Here is a 13,219-nt window from a genome sequence, read left to right as displayed (position 1 = left end):
AGCGAAAGACTAACTGCGGCACATTTCCTCTAAATCGCTGACTGCGCTGCAGAATAATTATAAAACACTGAGCAGCTTCCGGTCACGTGATCACTACAGTAGTATCATGTGATTTTTGGTCGAGGAAAATGAAAGCTGTGGGCAGCCAGCTCAAACACAGAGTGCTTGTTTTAATCATCAGTTTTTGTTTTAATACAAGTCATCAACTGACGGAGCAGCAGGTAAGATTTAAAACCAACCAGAAGTCGTTTTTACGGGAGCGAGCAGATGGAACAACCGCATCCACAATGGAACCCGGATTCGTTTGGTGGACGGGAGGAAATGTCGTTGTTTATTATTAAGTATTTATTCTCTGTTTTAATCTGCAATAACAGGTATGTGAGCTTTGCAGCGGTACGGTTCTAAATGACACCGCAGTGGGCCGGCTTTGCTCCACGTCCGCTGGTCGCATCGACAGGCGCTGCTGCTTGAAAAGTGACAACAAAAGCGACCCTGAACGCATCATCGGGTAGGACTCAGTGTTGCCTTCCTGAATGTTGGAAAAAGTTTGACTTTTGGACGCCAAGTAAGAAGTGGCCTAACTGCAGCTCCAAAGAGTAGAATATACTGTATAATGGAAAATGGGTATATTCTAGACTCATTACAAGTAAACTAAAATATTACATGTGTTTTTAGTTCTATAATTATGGTCTACGGCTCAAAAATAGAAAACGCTTCATCTAAAAATATTAGAATATTCAATTTGAAGTTTGAGTAAATCATCATTTAGGCTGTGTATATATATGAAAGAAGACTAATAACTTCATGCAGATGAAGAGTGCCACAGATGAAATGTTTTTGTTGAGACTAGCAATGGAGAAGTACAGGGAAGGTCAAAAGGAGCTGCATTGTGTCTTTGTGCATCTATTTGAGAGAAAGCCTATGACAGGGTGAGGAATGAGGAAGTCTGGAGTGGCAAAGAAGTATGTCAGAGTAGTTCAGAGCGTGTATGACAGTTGTGCAACAGCAATGAAGTGTGCAGTAGAAGTGACATGAGTTTAATATAGAGGTGGGAGTGCACCAGGGATCCGCTCTGAGCCCCTTTTTGTTTGCCATGGTGATGGATAGACTAACAGACGAGGGGAGACAGGAAGCTCCTTGGAAAATGATGTTTGCAGATGACATCGTTACCTGCATTGAGAGCAGGGAGCAGGTAGAGGAGAATTTAGAGAAGTGGAGGTCTGCTCCAGAAAAGAGAGGAATTAAGATGAACAGGAATAAGTGTATGTAAATGAGAAGGTTCAGGAGGGACCAGAGAAGTTACAGGGAACAGACGTAAGGAAGGGAGAGGACTTCAGGTACCTCGGGTCAAGAGTGCAGAGTGATGGAGAGAATGTGGAAAGGAGGTGAAGAATCGTGTGCAGGCAGGCTGGAACGGGAGGAGGAAAGTATCAGGACGTGTCAGCGAGGATGAAGGGAAAGACAGTGGTGAGGACAGCCATGATGGACGGCTTAGAGACAGTGTCTCTGAGGAAAAGACAGGAGGCGGAGCTAGAAGAGGAGGAGATGAAGATGCTGAGGTTCTCCTTGGGAGTGACCAGGTTGGACAGGATTAGAAATGAGACAATAAGAGGGACAGTGAAGGTTAGACATTTTGGAGACAAAGTCAGAGAGACCAGACTTTGATGGTTTGGACATGTCTAGAGGAGAGACAGGGACTATATTGGTAGAAGGATGTTGAGGATGGAACTGCCATATATATATTTATACACCGTGAGTCTCTGTCAGTTTCAGTACTCACTATTGCAATAATGAGACTGCTGACTCGGCAGTTTTCCAGAAGACACTCGCTGACATCCTCCACAGGGAGGGGAAGTGGCAGATGATCATTGCTGAAATGGCTGGCCGTTCAGAGTCCTGCATTACAGCATATTCATGGGGCGTTGACTTGCAGCACAAGTTGTGGTAGGAAAAGGTGCACGAGCGACAGGGATGACCACAGCCTTGAGAAGATTGCGAAGCAAAGCTGATTGAAGAACTTTGGTGAGCTTCACAAGGAGAGGAGCAACGAGATCCACAACACAGACGTGTCCAGGAAATGGGCTGCAAGCGTATTTCTCGTGTCAGACCCCTCCTGCACCAGAGGCAACATCAGAAGCATCTCACCTGGGCTAAGGAGAAGCAAAGGACCATTGCTCAGTGATCCAGACGCCTCTTTTAAGATGAAAGTAAATTTGACATTTCCTTTGAAAATCAAGGTCCCACAGTCTGCAGGACGAACAGAATCCAAGCTGCTTGAAGTCCCGTGTGAAGTTTCCACAGTCAGTGATGGTTCGGGATCCATCGTCGTCATCTGTGTTTTATTAAGTCCAAAGTCAACACAGCCTCTTTGACTGATCTTCCAAAAATGCTAATATATTAAACTACCACATTTTTTATTTATTTTCAAGAGCTGAAAACCATAATTACAGAGAAAAGACTTTGAACATTTTGATTTATGTGTAATGAATCTGAAATATTTAAAGGGTTCTCCATTTGAATTAAATTATGGGAAAACGTTTCACTTTTTACAAGATGCTCAGTTTCTCAGATGCCCCTGTCGTACGAGATGTGGTGACACTTAATAGTCAAAATAATACTTTATCAATCATTACTGTTTCATTTTGATTGCAATGCCTTTCCTATTGTAAAAGGTAAGATTTAAATGTTAATTTGTTTTGCTGATTTCTCAACATCTTATTTTTTTTGTGTGTGTGTGTCAGGTTGGATCTTTCCAATTGTACACTGACTGACGTGAAGGATCTCTCGGGAGCATCAACAGCCTCAATGATGTGTGTGCAGTAAATACATTTTTATATGCTTGGAGACAACATTGAGGGCAGATTGATTATAGGGGCCTGTGTCACATGAAAACTGGAAGATTTCTGCACCGTTGGTCTCAAGAAATGTTGTGCAGCTTCAAGTTTCAATTCCTAGTCGCAAATTATAAACGTCCCTCTCATTGGTGACGAGAATCAAAACTCTTCTAGTCCTTAATATGGTTTTTACATACCTACAATAGTAGGTAATTGCATCTTTTCCCAAACAAGTATTTGACCAAAAGCCTATTAGATTTCACCATTGTCATATTTTATCAAAACACAAGTTTTTATCCTTCTTAAATTTTATTAATTTAAGTGTTCTTAAACTGTTTTTTAAATGTGTGAATGGCTTTGCACCAGAACCACTGAGCAGGTTTGTCAGCAGACTGCAGAGCTCTGGCAGGTCCACCCGGGCAGCCTCAGGTGGGGACTGTAAGGTGCCCCCCCGAAAAACATCTTTCGCACAATCCGCTCTCTCTGTGAAAGGTGCTAGTCTGTGGAATCTGCTCCCTGTCCGCCTAAAATCTATGGCACAATTGGTCTCCTTCAAAAAAGAAACGAAATCTTGGATGTGCAAGCAGCAGCACTGTACCCATGTTTAAATGTGTACATAGTTTTATCTCTAACATTTCTTTTTTATTGCTGTCTTGTTTTATTCTTAATTGTTTTAGTTCTGTGATAAAAACATGCATAGATGACTTTTTAAAACAATTTTCCTTCCTTTCCATGTTTTTATGAATATCTGTGTTGGAAGCCCATCTATGGACAGGTGCTGCAAATTAGCTTCAGCTATAAGCGCTATAATGCAAGCATCAGATACTTGTGCTACATGTGTCTATGTTTTGTCTTTGTCCATATTCAAATAAACCAGAAATAAAATAAGTATGAATGTTTATTTAACCTTTCTTTGCCCTTTCAAAAGTTTACTTTATGAACTTCGGCTTTGCAGAGATCTCTCGCTCAATCCCCTCGTCAACATCAGCGATGCAATATTTCAAGGATTTGTCGAGTTGAATTATTTGTAAGTACATAAAAACTTTGAGAGGAAAAAAAATACATGTACAAATGAAAGTTTTATTTCATTGTACCTGTTTTGTGTCTATGCAGGATTTTGCCGCAGGACCTACTTTGTCTGGGAGGCAACACTTCGTGGGAAAAAGTGGAGGTCAAAGATGGAAATCGTATTTGCAAAGGGCAGATAAATATGTGCAACCAGACTGGACAGCTGTGTAAGTTCCCGTCTCAGAATCCTTCAGTTGTTCAGATCTGCTCGTCCTAATGTCTGACCACCCGCAGCCGTAACCTGCCCAGAGAACTCCCTCTGCGGCCGCTACGGCCCCGGATTCTTCGAGTGCAGCTGTGCGGACAACTATCATGGATACAAGTGTCTCCGCGAGGTCAGTCCTGCAGGCACAGCCATGTGAAGCTTCGTGTAGCTCTAAGAAACTAGAACGCTTAGGTCTCCTGCATGTTCTGATTTTATTCCAGAAGTTTAATACTGCTGCACTCGTTTCTTATGCTCTTTTTCCTTTGTTGTTAGGGCGAGTTCCCATCCCTCAACGTCTTTGCGTCTCTTGGAGCGGCTACTGTTGTGCTAACTTTCCTGCTGTGGATCACCCAGCGGCGGAAGGTGAAGCCACTCTGAGCGTGAACGGCATCTTCATCATCTCCAACGTTGTGCTGCGCTGAAACGGAGTCTGAGGTGATCCCGGACTTCTTCTCAACATACTTTGATTTTGCACCCTCGTTATGAGCTACTAAACACACTAGATACTGCTGATGACACTATTGAGTCTGTTTTTAAATTGAAATTGTATTTAATAAAATTCTGAATTAATGGAAACATTAAAAAAGACTACTACAGCAGGTTTTTGACCATTGTTACATCTTTCTCGTTTTGTCTCCACGATGAAACGAATCAAAACGTTAAGCCTGCTCTTGGTTTACATTCATGAATCTGTATTTTGTTCTTCAGTCACTTCTGGTTTTTAAGAATGAAAGATTTTGTTTTGCTCAAGCTTCCAAATAACTGCACAAATACAAGCATTTGTTCAGATGAGCAACTTATCTTGAAATGTCATTAAAATGCCTCATGTTAGATTATCAGTTAATGTAATGTCAAATAATAATTGGTAGCAATTAGGAAAATATTTCTCACTATGTATTTTTTATTGAAACTTTAAAGCACTTTGCCAAGAAATGTTTCACTACTTCATGTCTTTTTCTTTATGCTGTTTAACTGATGCGTTTAAACTAGAATTAAAAAAATTAAATTCTTCTTGAGATACTGCACCTTTGTTTCTGCCTGATTAAGTGTTACATGCTGTTGTGGGAGCATCTTGTGAGCTCGTTCGCTTTGTATACTGGATATTAAATGTTCTGGTGTAAAATCAAGTGAAAAATCTACGCTTTAACCAAAACCCTCCTTAAATCTACAATTATTCATTCCTAACAAAAGAAAAATGCAAACGGACTCTGTTTAAAAAGTGTATGTCACTTCTGATATATATTTATTGCATGCTAAAAGCACGATATTTTGGTTGTGTGCAGGTAATCAAGCGCACACGACCCCATCAAATATAGAAACCGCCTCTGTGTGCAGGTCGATTTGAGCAGAAGGCGGTTCACTGATCCACGTTCTTGACTCGCAGCACCACGGGCACCGACGTGCACGGGATCATCCCCAGATCTGTGATGACCAGGTCCACAAAATCAGGCGGTGTCACATCATATACCAGGTTAAGCAGGCCCAGCGAGGGCACTTCCTGCCAGCGCTTCAGCTGGGTCTTGCCATTCCGTGTCACAATCAGGTCATCGGGGTCATCTGGAAACAATCAAACGGATGAAGCTACATTCAGATTCATTCTGTAGTTGTCTTGTAAAGTTGTTTATATTAAAAGGGACACAGAATGGGCAGAAAGGACATCTGAAGTGACAGGACGATAAACCTTGTGCAATAATTCAACAAGCCAAGCTGCAGTGGATATCTTTTCTATACCTAGCTCGTTGGATACGAAGGAATCCGTCTGCACCCTCTCGCAGAACTTGTAAGTCTCACAACACACCAGCACAGGCACATTAAAGGCTTTGGCCACCAGAGCGATCTGTGCCGTCCCTACACGGGACATCACATAGCCGTTGGCGAGCAGCCCGTGAGCCCCAAGGAACACCTTCGATACCTGTTAAGTTCATACAACGATTAGAAGAAGAATGCGTTCGACAAGATGGCGAGGCTCTGGAATCTGCGGCTGATTGGTGTTAACCTCTGGAAGGATGTAAGGGACGGCTGAGATAAGGACGTAGGTGCAGCTGATGCCTCTCTGGACCAGGCGCCTCAAGGCCTCCCGACCCTCCAGCCGCGGCCTGCTGTCCGCCACTATCACACGAAACTTCCTGCCTTTCTCAAAGGCCTCACAAAGGATGTTGTTGACGAGTGACGAGCTGGAAATAAGAGATAATGATGTTAGTGGCGGGAAGGTGATGGTGAAAGAGTAAGACGAGAAAAAAGAGAAGAGAAAGTTCCGAGTTCAAAATTAAGATATACGTGTTGTGCTTATTTTATATGGTATTTAGCAATAACATAAAGCAATGCAGGGCAAAATGGGAACTGTTGATTCTGCAGCTGAATATTTAATGACTTACCATCCATAAACTAGAATGACATCTCCATCGCTGATTTTTTCTATGGAGTACTTGGCCACGGCTTTAGCAGCAAGAATGATCTTCTCATTAATGTAGCGCTCAACACAAGTCAGCAGTTTGCTCTTGGCCTGAACAGAAAATAAATGAAGACACGAGGAAGAAAAGTTTGGGAGTGAAAAACAGCAACATTGTGTCTGTATTAGGAACGCCATCTTATAATATCTGTCCAGATTATGAGCTAAATAACAGAACAACCTCTTCTTCTTTGCATTGACTCGGAATGTTGGAGATCTCCTTCTTCATGTATTTGATTGCATTACCCATGCTGGCTGACAGAGGGCGACATTGATTTAAAAAACTGCAAGAAGACGACAGGAATCAGTTTTATGTTTGCCTGTAAATTGAAGTTATTTCATAAGTGAAGTGATGAGAAACATTAATAGCAACAGTAGTTCACTAATGATGAGAATCGGCTACAATTAAAAGCCTTTTTGTACCTGATATAAGGTTTCAGCTTATTAATCAAGTCCCTTGAGAGCTCCTCGTTTGGAGGTGTAGTATAGTCCCTGATTACCTGAGAACAAAAACAATGCTTTAACTTTCCAGTCCTCAAATCAGTCCACAATAATGATATAAAATTAAGCAGGATGGTATTACTGGCCTAGCTCCACTTGAGGGAACAATTAAAGCATGAAGAGCTTGAATAATAGAAAAGGGATAAATATGACGCATCGAATTGGAAATTATAGGGACATAAATGTGCCGAGTGCACAGAAAAGGATCTGAGAGACATTTAAGTGTTCTAACCAAAATTAAGTGAAGGAAATTAACTATGAGTTGAAGTCTAAGTCTTCCGAGCAACATGTGTGACGACAGAGAAGTCACACATTTTTATTCTTTTACAGTTTTTAAACTGAAAGGAAAGTCTTTCATGCTCCAAAATCTGGCCCGCTCCAGAGGATCTATGTTGAATATCCACACACACACACACACACACACATTATCACAGTGTTGATGCAACATAAACAACAATATAGAGGGGAGACCAGAATAGACTCTGTGGCTGCAAATGAAAGCTGCAACAATATTCACAATGACATCTACAGACAAGTGAATCAGAGAACGACTTAGCAGTTAGTGCTCAGTACCTGTTTGAAGGCATGCAGCAGGGCAATAGCGCGAGCATTGGATCCAGTCACAATACCCTGTGAATACTGGAGACCCAGTCGAACCATATCAGGATGAATCACTGTGGATGGGATGCTGCAACGACAAGACGTCAGTAACGGTGAGATTTAAGGTGATCCAAAGTTAAAGTTAAACGAACTCTTCACAAACGGTGCCGCATGGCGTGTCATCCGTTTACCCGATCTGCTGGGTTAGATGCGCTTTGCGACTATACTGGTGGAGATGTGAGAACAGGCTGACTTTGTGGCCGTACTCTGGCCGGAGAGGGATCTAGAATAAATAAATAGTAAAGATTAGAAACCACAAGCGCCAAATCCCAGACAGTTGCGTTCGTAAGGGAAACACACAATCACAGCACAGCCTGGGCATCATTCAGCCAAACGTGTGCCGCTACAGAGCCCAGAGCTACGTCGCTAACAGAACGACGCTTCTCATGGCACGACTCGAGTTTTATTAGAACGGATATCGCTGTAAATACAGCAAACAAAAGCAGCACAAGTATAAACCTGCACAGCAACCACGCTACCAACATGCCGCCGGGATACCTCCATATTCTACATGCTTCCGTTCATTAGTAGAGCTGAAGTACAATAATAGCAGCGATGGGACCAGAGTCAGCGTTAAACAACGGGAAACGTCAGACCTGGACCTTTGTAGCAGCTTTGTGTTCTGGTGTCTGCAAGAAACGTGGTTATCACTCACGGTCATGCGAGGAGAACGCTGCTGTTTTTGTTTTATTATTATTATTATTATTACCGACAACAATTCAAGACAACGGGTAAAGACACTTACTGCAATTATCACAGCTCGTTACAGAAGATGTGTGAAGATTCGACTTTTAGGTCGATGCGAGTCATCAACCTTCTTTGAATAAAGTTTTTTCGTTCCGTCATGGTGTTTTCCTACATTTCATGCTCATATTACCACACAGTTTGTCCACAGCACGCAGTGGTGAGTGTGTGAGCGTCATTATGTGAACTGAATGAGACAAAACATTCACAACCGAAATGTTTAGAGATGAAGCATTACGTAAGCCGACCTGCTGCCTTTCCAGTTTCTTCGCTAATTTCTTCAAAACATCCGGGTTGTCTGCCTGGACGTGTTCTGGAAGCCTCTTCACCGCTGAAAATATTGGAAAGGTGTGACTTTCTCCATTATATAAGATATAATTTCCGATGATGCTGATTATTATTATTACAGTACCTGGCAACATCTCACTGGGCAGCACCTTAGCTTTGGCCGTGGCCGTCTGTTGCCCCACTTCTCCCTTCTTGCCCTGTTTGGTTGTCTTGTCAGCCTCCAGACGAGCTCTCCTCTCAGCCTTCAGCTCTGCTTTACTCTTAGCCGGCTTGTCTGCAGCGGCTGGACTTTCCGAGGCAGGCACAGGAACCTGAGCAGGCACCGGTGGAGCAGCTGAAGAAGACACAGCAGGCAAAGGGATTGTCGTCCTGAATTTGTGTTTGCAGAAACATCTCTAGGACAAAATAAATCTCGGAGTTGCGCCACCGATTCCACGGATGATGGACACATTGCACACTTGCTCACTCAACCTGCCTCAACAAGGTTTCACTCGGGGTTCATTTAATATCAACATGTCATTTTAATATCAACAAGGGGATAGTATTTTAGGATTATGCAAATAACCGCAATGTAGATATCTCGAAAAATCAGTTTGAGACCAATTTGACTACCAACTTTTATATATATATTTTTTTTATTGAGTGGTGTATTTTGAAATCCCTTTAGTGTACAACGCCTGTTGTGTTGTCCTAACATTGTGCACCTCTTTGTGCTCTCGAGTGTGATGGAGGCCGGCCTCTCTCCTTTCTCACCATCCTGTGAAGTCGCGTCATCAGTTCTTTCTTTGCCCTTCCTTTGTTGCTTCTTTTCTCTCCTGAGCCGCTGCTTCTCCTCTCTCGTCAACTCTTTACCCTCACTCTGTTGAGTAAACACATTCAGAACGAGGTCAACAAAAACAACAATACATGCCTTGAAATTGGCTGTGTCAAAAATTAAAGCACATACTAACCTTTACCCGTTCAATATTGTCTTTCCTGTCAGTTCCTTCTGTAAAACATCAAAGGGTAATTTCGGGTATGCATTACTTTATCGCGTACTTGTGTTACTTCTCTGACACTGGACAATGCTGGCTTTATTTCGATGATAGTTTTGGTTACTTCAGTTTGGTGATGCTGTTAGTTCTATGAATGTATGTCGCTGATATGGTGCTTATCACACCGTAGGACAGACTGCCTTGTTATCTATCCGGTAGATATTACCTATCTATCTTCTCTTAACGTAAAAAAAATATTCCAAAAGATGATGCAATAGCAAGGCTTGCGCGCAAAAATACCAATGACATGATTGCAATGCTAACGTTAGCAGGACTAATGCTTTTTTTAATCGTCACGCCCACAACAAGATTATTAAAATACCTGTAAAATTGATAAAGTCCAGTTATTAAACACAACGGACTCACCTATTCCTCCAGCGTCAGCCATGTTTACAAAGCTGCCTCACTTCCTCTGCTGCTGCTGAAACTACCGCCATGGATAATGTATACTGCCCCCTTGCGGAATGACGGAGTATTGCTGCAGTGTCTCTGCCAGATGCTGCTTAATCTGTTCTGATTATAAAAATAATAATTTACAATTAATTTCTTCTTGTGAATTATTTCATCCATCAAAAAGTTCAAGTCTGCGTTTGATTTGTGTAGTTTATTTGTTTGTATTTTACTGAGAGATTCAAGATTCAAGACTCAAGATTAGCATAATGACAATAAAGAATCTTGAATCTTGAATCTTTCATTAAGATTAAATGAAAACTACATGAAGGTTTTCCAGGAACTTGGTGGTTGGGTTGTGCACATGAAGCAGCTAACATATTTTGGAATGGATACAGAGGTAGATGCAGCAAATTTGATTTAACATAACAAAATATCGGCATGCTAGATGGTACATGCATGTAAGAAGGAAGAACCCAGTAAATGTGGAGTAGAGGAACAGTTTCAAGATTTATCTACTTTTCTAAGAAAAGCCTCTTTACAATTAACCCTTCAATCGTTTTGGAATAGATTACACTGAACCTTTTAACACCTTTTGCTTGTTGAATCTGTATGAACTGTATGTTTCGTAATAACCATTATATTATGGTATTCTAATTTGGCGGTTTTTATGCTGAGATAGTGAGGCATATTTATTTAACCGCGCTGACTTATCTGTTGATTAAGATTGAGTTAGTTTTGCACAACATTTGCACCAATGGCACAGCACGTATTACACGGAAGAATTGAAACAGTGTAACCCTTTCCTTTTTATTTATGTATTGGCTGATGTGTCGGGACTCACTCACTATAGTGAGTGATCCTATAGATGGGTAGTGGAAAGGTGTGTGAAATATGTGCATTAAAACACCAGCTTCATTTCCACCAGGACAGTTTCTGGATGTCAGCCTCCTGCAAAAAGGCTTTTGTGTGATATCATCCAAGTCACAAACATCACTTACTATAATCATTATTACAGTAAAATCTTTCACAGACACTCTTCAAAGTCTTGGATCCTGACATGCTTTATGAATATTCTCTCTTCAAACATGGTGATAATAACAGCCAATTAATTAGTTTAGTTTATTTGTTTTTTAAGGTAAATTGAAAAGAAACAATTTAAAATGTGTTTGTTAGATAAAAAAAAAAATCAACAGATGCCCCGAGTGAAAAGTAATTCCACACAGCAATTTGTTGTCAGTCTTTTATTAGCATTTATTGGCACACAGAAAACAACCAACAGCAACCCATTCATGAAAAGAAATAAAGCATCATTGTCAACAGACTAGCGCCTCCTCCAGAGTACAGTGCACACAAACCAACGCCACCGTGTCTCGGATTCCACGCTGGTGTCTGCGGACTAAATTCACGACGCGGTAGCTGGTTGAAGGGGACCAAACCTCACAGAAACACCTGACTTGGTTCCGTTTGACCAGCCACAGCAAGGCGTGTTGCTTCAGCAGCGAGGGGCAGAGCCAGATAGGAGAAGGGTTGGGAAGGAGGCGGTGGGGGATGGAGGGAAGGTTAAAGGAGCACAGGACATAGGAAAAGAAGAAAACGAGAGACAAGGAAGAGCAGAAATAGGTATTGGTAGATGTCATTGCGTCCTCTTCAGCCTCACCTGATGGAACACAGAGAGAAAAGGGTCAGCGGTGGAATATCCTGCGTGGCTCCATCGCATAAATCTCCATGTTGCCAAGCAGATAGTTTACTATGTTGAAGGAACTGTTGGTCAGGGATCCTGACCACCCTATTGCTTTCCAAATCCAGCCCACGGGAGTGAACCTTCACCCCAAATGAAAGCTCCACAGCTCTCCCCTCCCTCCCCTCTTCCTCTTTTGAGAGTCCTGTGGTCGCTATAATGGGTGACAGCTGTGGCACGTCAATCCTCCTTGACTGTCAGGTGGTGGGGCAGGGCAGCAATTTTTCAAGAAGCCCCTGAGACCTGATCAGTGGATCCCTGGCAGTAATGCTAACTGCACACGTGCCTGAGCTGACGGAGGCCCAGGCCTTTCACCTGTTGTCCTGTTAGCCCCCCCCCCCCCCCTTCATAGACAGACATCGGTAATGGTGCTGAATGGAAGCCACAACTTTTCTTTTTAACTACTGAGTAAAGAATGAAAGCAGAAATTGTCTTCCCGTGGGTGGCTGGCGGCCCCTTGAAACCACACACTTCCTTACATTCCATAAGTGGTGTATTAATATGGGGATATAAGGAAGCATGTCCTCACAAGGGGCAACAACTGGATCATCGCTCCTCGGACACAAAGCGGCCTTTCATGGCCGCTGTCGCAGAGAGGCAGGAGCAACGCGGCGTCACAGGAGTTAGCTGTGACAGATTGAGTGAAGAGTGACACGTGATGGATGTTTCGTCTGCTGTGCCACGGTTTGGAGTTGATGGGGGGGGGGGGGGGTCAGCGTTGGATTTAAGATTTCATGTGATGGAAATATGAGGCGAAGCTCACTGGTGCCTTCTAATGCAAGAAGAAGAAACAATGCAGTGGCTCGCAGTAGGCCATGAGAACATGTAACCCGACTGCAGCTAAATACCAACCCATGCTAATCTCTGATTGCTCATGTCAACGTGGTGATGCTGAACCCCCCCCCCCCCCCTATGTTTAAATAACTGTGGAGGGCGAGGCAGATTCTGACTCCCGCCGCCCTCTAAGCAGACCACGCCAAGTTACTTTGATGTAATAAATGTCTCAAACCCTCTTCATGAAATAGTTTTATAAGTCTAAATGAAAGCACATTACTTATATACGGGTGCTTGAATGTAATGAAGAAGTTTTACTCACACGTCCTGCAGTGTCTCCTCTTTCTTGTGCTGAGCACAGCAGTCGAGCGCGAGGCCACTTCATCTCCCACACCTCGACTCCCTTGATAACTCTAACCGCCGTTACATCAGCCAGCTCACAGCCAGATGGTCATTCTTACCCCCCCCCCCCCCACTACTTTTGTTAGACTGTGATGCCCCTGTGCTTTTCTTTCACCTGACAGAGACTAT

At 42.7% G+C, this 13,219-nt stretch overlaps 2 protein-coding genes across 2 annotated transcripts; one reads left to right on the top strand and one right to left on the bottom strand.

The window, feature by feature from the left end:
- The first annotated feature begins 94 nt into the window (after nucleotides 1–94).
- Nucleotides 95–5,125, top strand: LOC137914970 (all-trans retinoic acid-induced differentiation factor-like). The gene is made up of 7 exons (XM_068758451.1): nucleotides 95–221; nucleotides 375–508; nucleotides 2,742–2,810; nucleotides 3,790–3,861; nucleotides 3,948–4,069; nucleotides 4,137–4,237; nucleotides 4,381–5,125. The coding sequence occupies exons 1-7, from the start codon at nucleotides 129–131 to the stop codon at nucleotides 4,483–4,485; spliced, it is 696 nt and encodes a 231-aa protein (XP_068614552.1). The 5' UTR covers nucleotides 95–128; the 3' UTR covers nucleotides 4,486–5,125.
- Nucleotides 5,126–5,318: 193 nt separating this feature from the next.
- Nucleotides 5,319–10,194, bottom strand: LOC137914962 (translation initiation factor eIF2B subunit delta-like). The gene is made up of 14 exons (XM_068758444.1): nucleotides 10,150–10,194; nucleotides 9,700–9,737; nucleotides 9,503–9,608; nucleotides 8,874–9,083; nucleotides 8,710–8,792; nucleotides 8,314–8,346; nucleotides 7,849–7,940; nucleotides 7,631–7,745; nucleotides 6,980–7,056; nucleotides 6,738–6,840; nucleotides 6,483–6,610; nucleotides 6,104–6,281; nucleotides 5,839–6,019; nucleotides 5,319–5,664 (listed from the first exon to the last, which is right to left on the bottom strand). Exons 1-14 carry the CDS (start codon nucleotides 10,169–10,171, stop codon nucleotides 5,465–5,467), a joined length of 1,566 nt encoding a protein of 521 aa, XP_068614545.1. The 5' UTR covers nucleotides 10,172–10,194; the 3' UTR covers nucleotides 5,319–5,464.
- Between the last annotated feature and the right edge of the window lie 3,025 nt (nucleotides 10,195–13,219).

This window comes from Brachionichthys hirsutus, unplaced genomic scaffold, assembly GCF_040956055.1.
Source record: "Brachionichthys hirsutus isolate HB-005 unplaced genomic scaffold, CSIRO-AGI_Bhir_v1 contig_328, whole genome shotgun sequence".
Lineage (NCBI taxonomy): Eukaryota > Metazoa > Chordata > Actinopteri > Lophiiformes > Brachionichthyidae > Brachionichthys > Brachionichthys hirsutus.
This window is presented reverse-complemented; position numbering and strand designations above follow the sequence as displayed.

What these genes read in the sequence shown, in the direction of transcription:
- LOC137914970 (XM_068758451.1), top strand. Translation starts at nt 129, where the DNA reads ATGAAAGCTGTGGGCAGCCAGCTCAAACACAGAGTGCTTGTTTTAATC. An exon ending in ATCAACTGACGGAGCAGCAG is followed by an intron (nt 222 to 374) that starts GTAAGATTTAAA and finishes CTGCAATAACAG; the next exon opens with GTATGTGAGCTTTGCAGCGG. An exon ending in CAACCAGACTGGACAGCTGT is followed by an intron (nt 4,070 to 4,136) that starts GTAAGTTCCCGT and finishes GACCACCCGCAG; the next exon opens with CCGTAACCTGCCCAGAGAAC.
- LOC137914962 (XM_068758444.1), bottom strand. Translation starts at nt 10,171, where the DNA reads ATGGCTGACGCTGGAGGAATAG. An exon ending in GCCCAGTGAGATGTTGCCAG is followed by an intron (nt 8,793 to 8,873) that starts GTACTGTAATAA and finishes CAATATTTTCAG; the next exon opens with CGGTGAAGAGGCTTCCAGAA. An exon ending in CATCTAACCCAGCAGATCGG is followed by an intron (nt 7,746 to 7,848) that starts GTAAACGGATGA and finishes TTGTCGTTGCAG; the next exon opens with CATCCCATCCACAGTGATTC.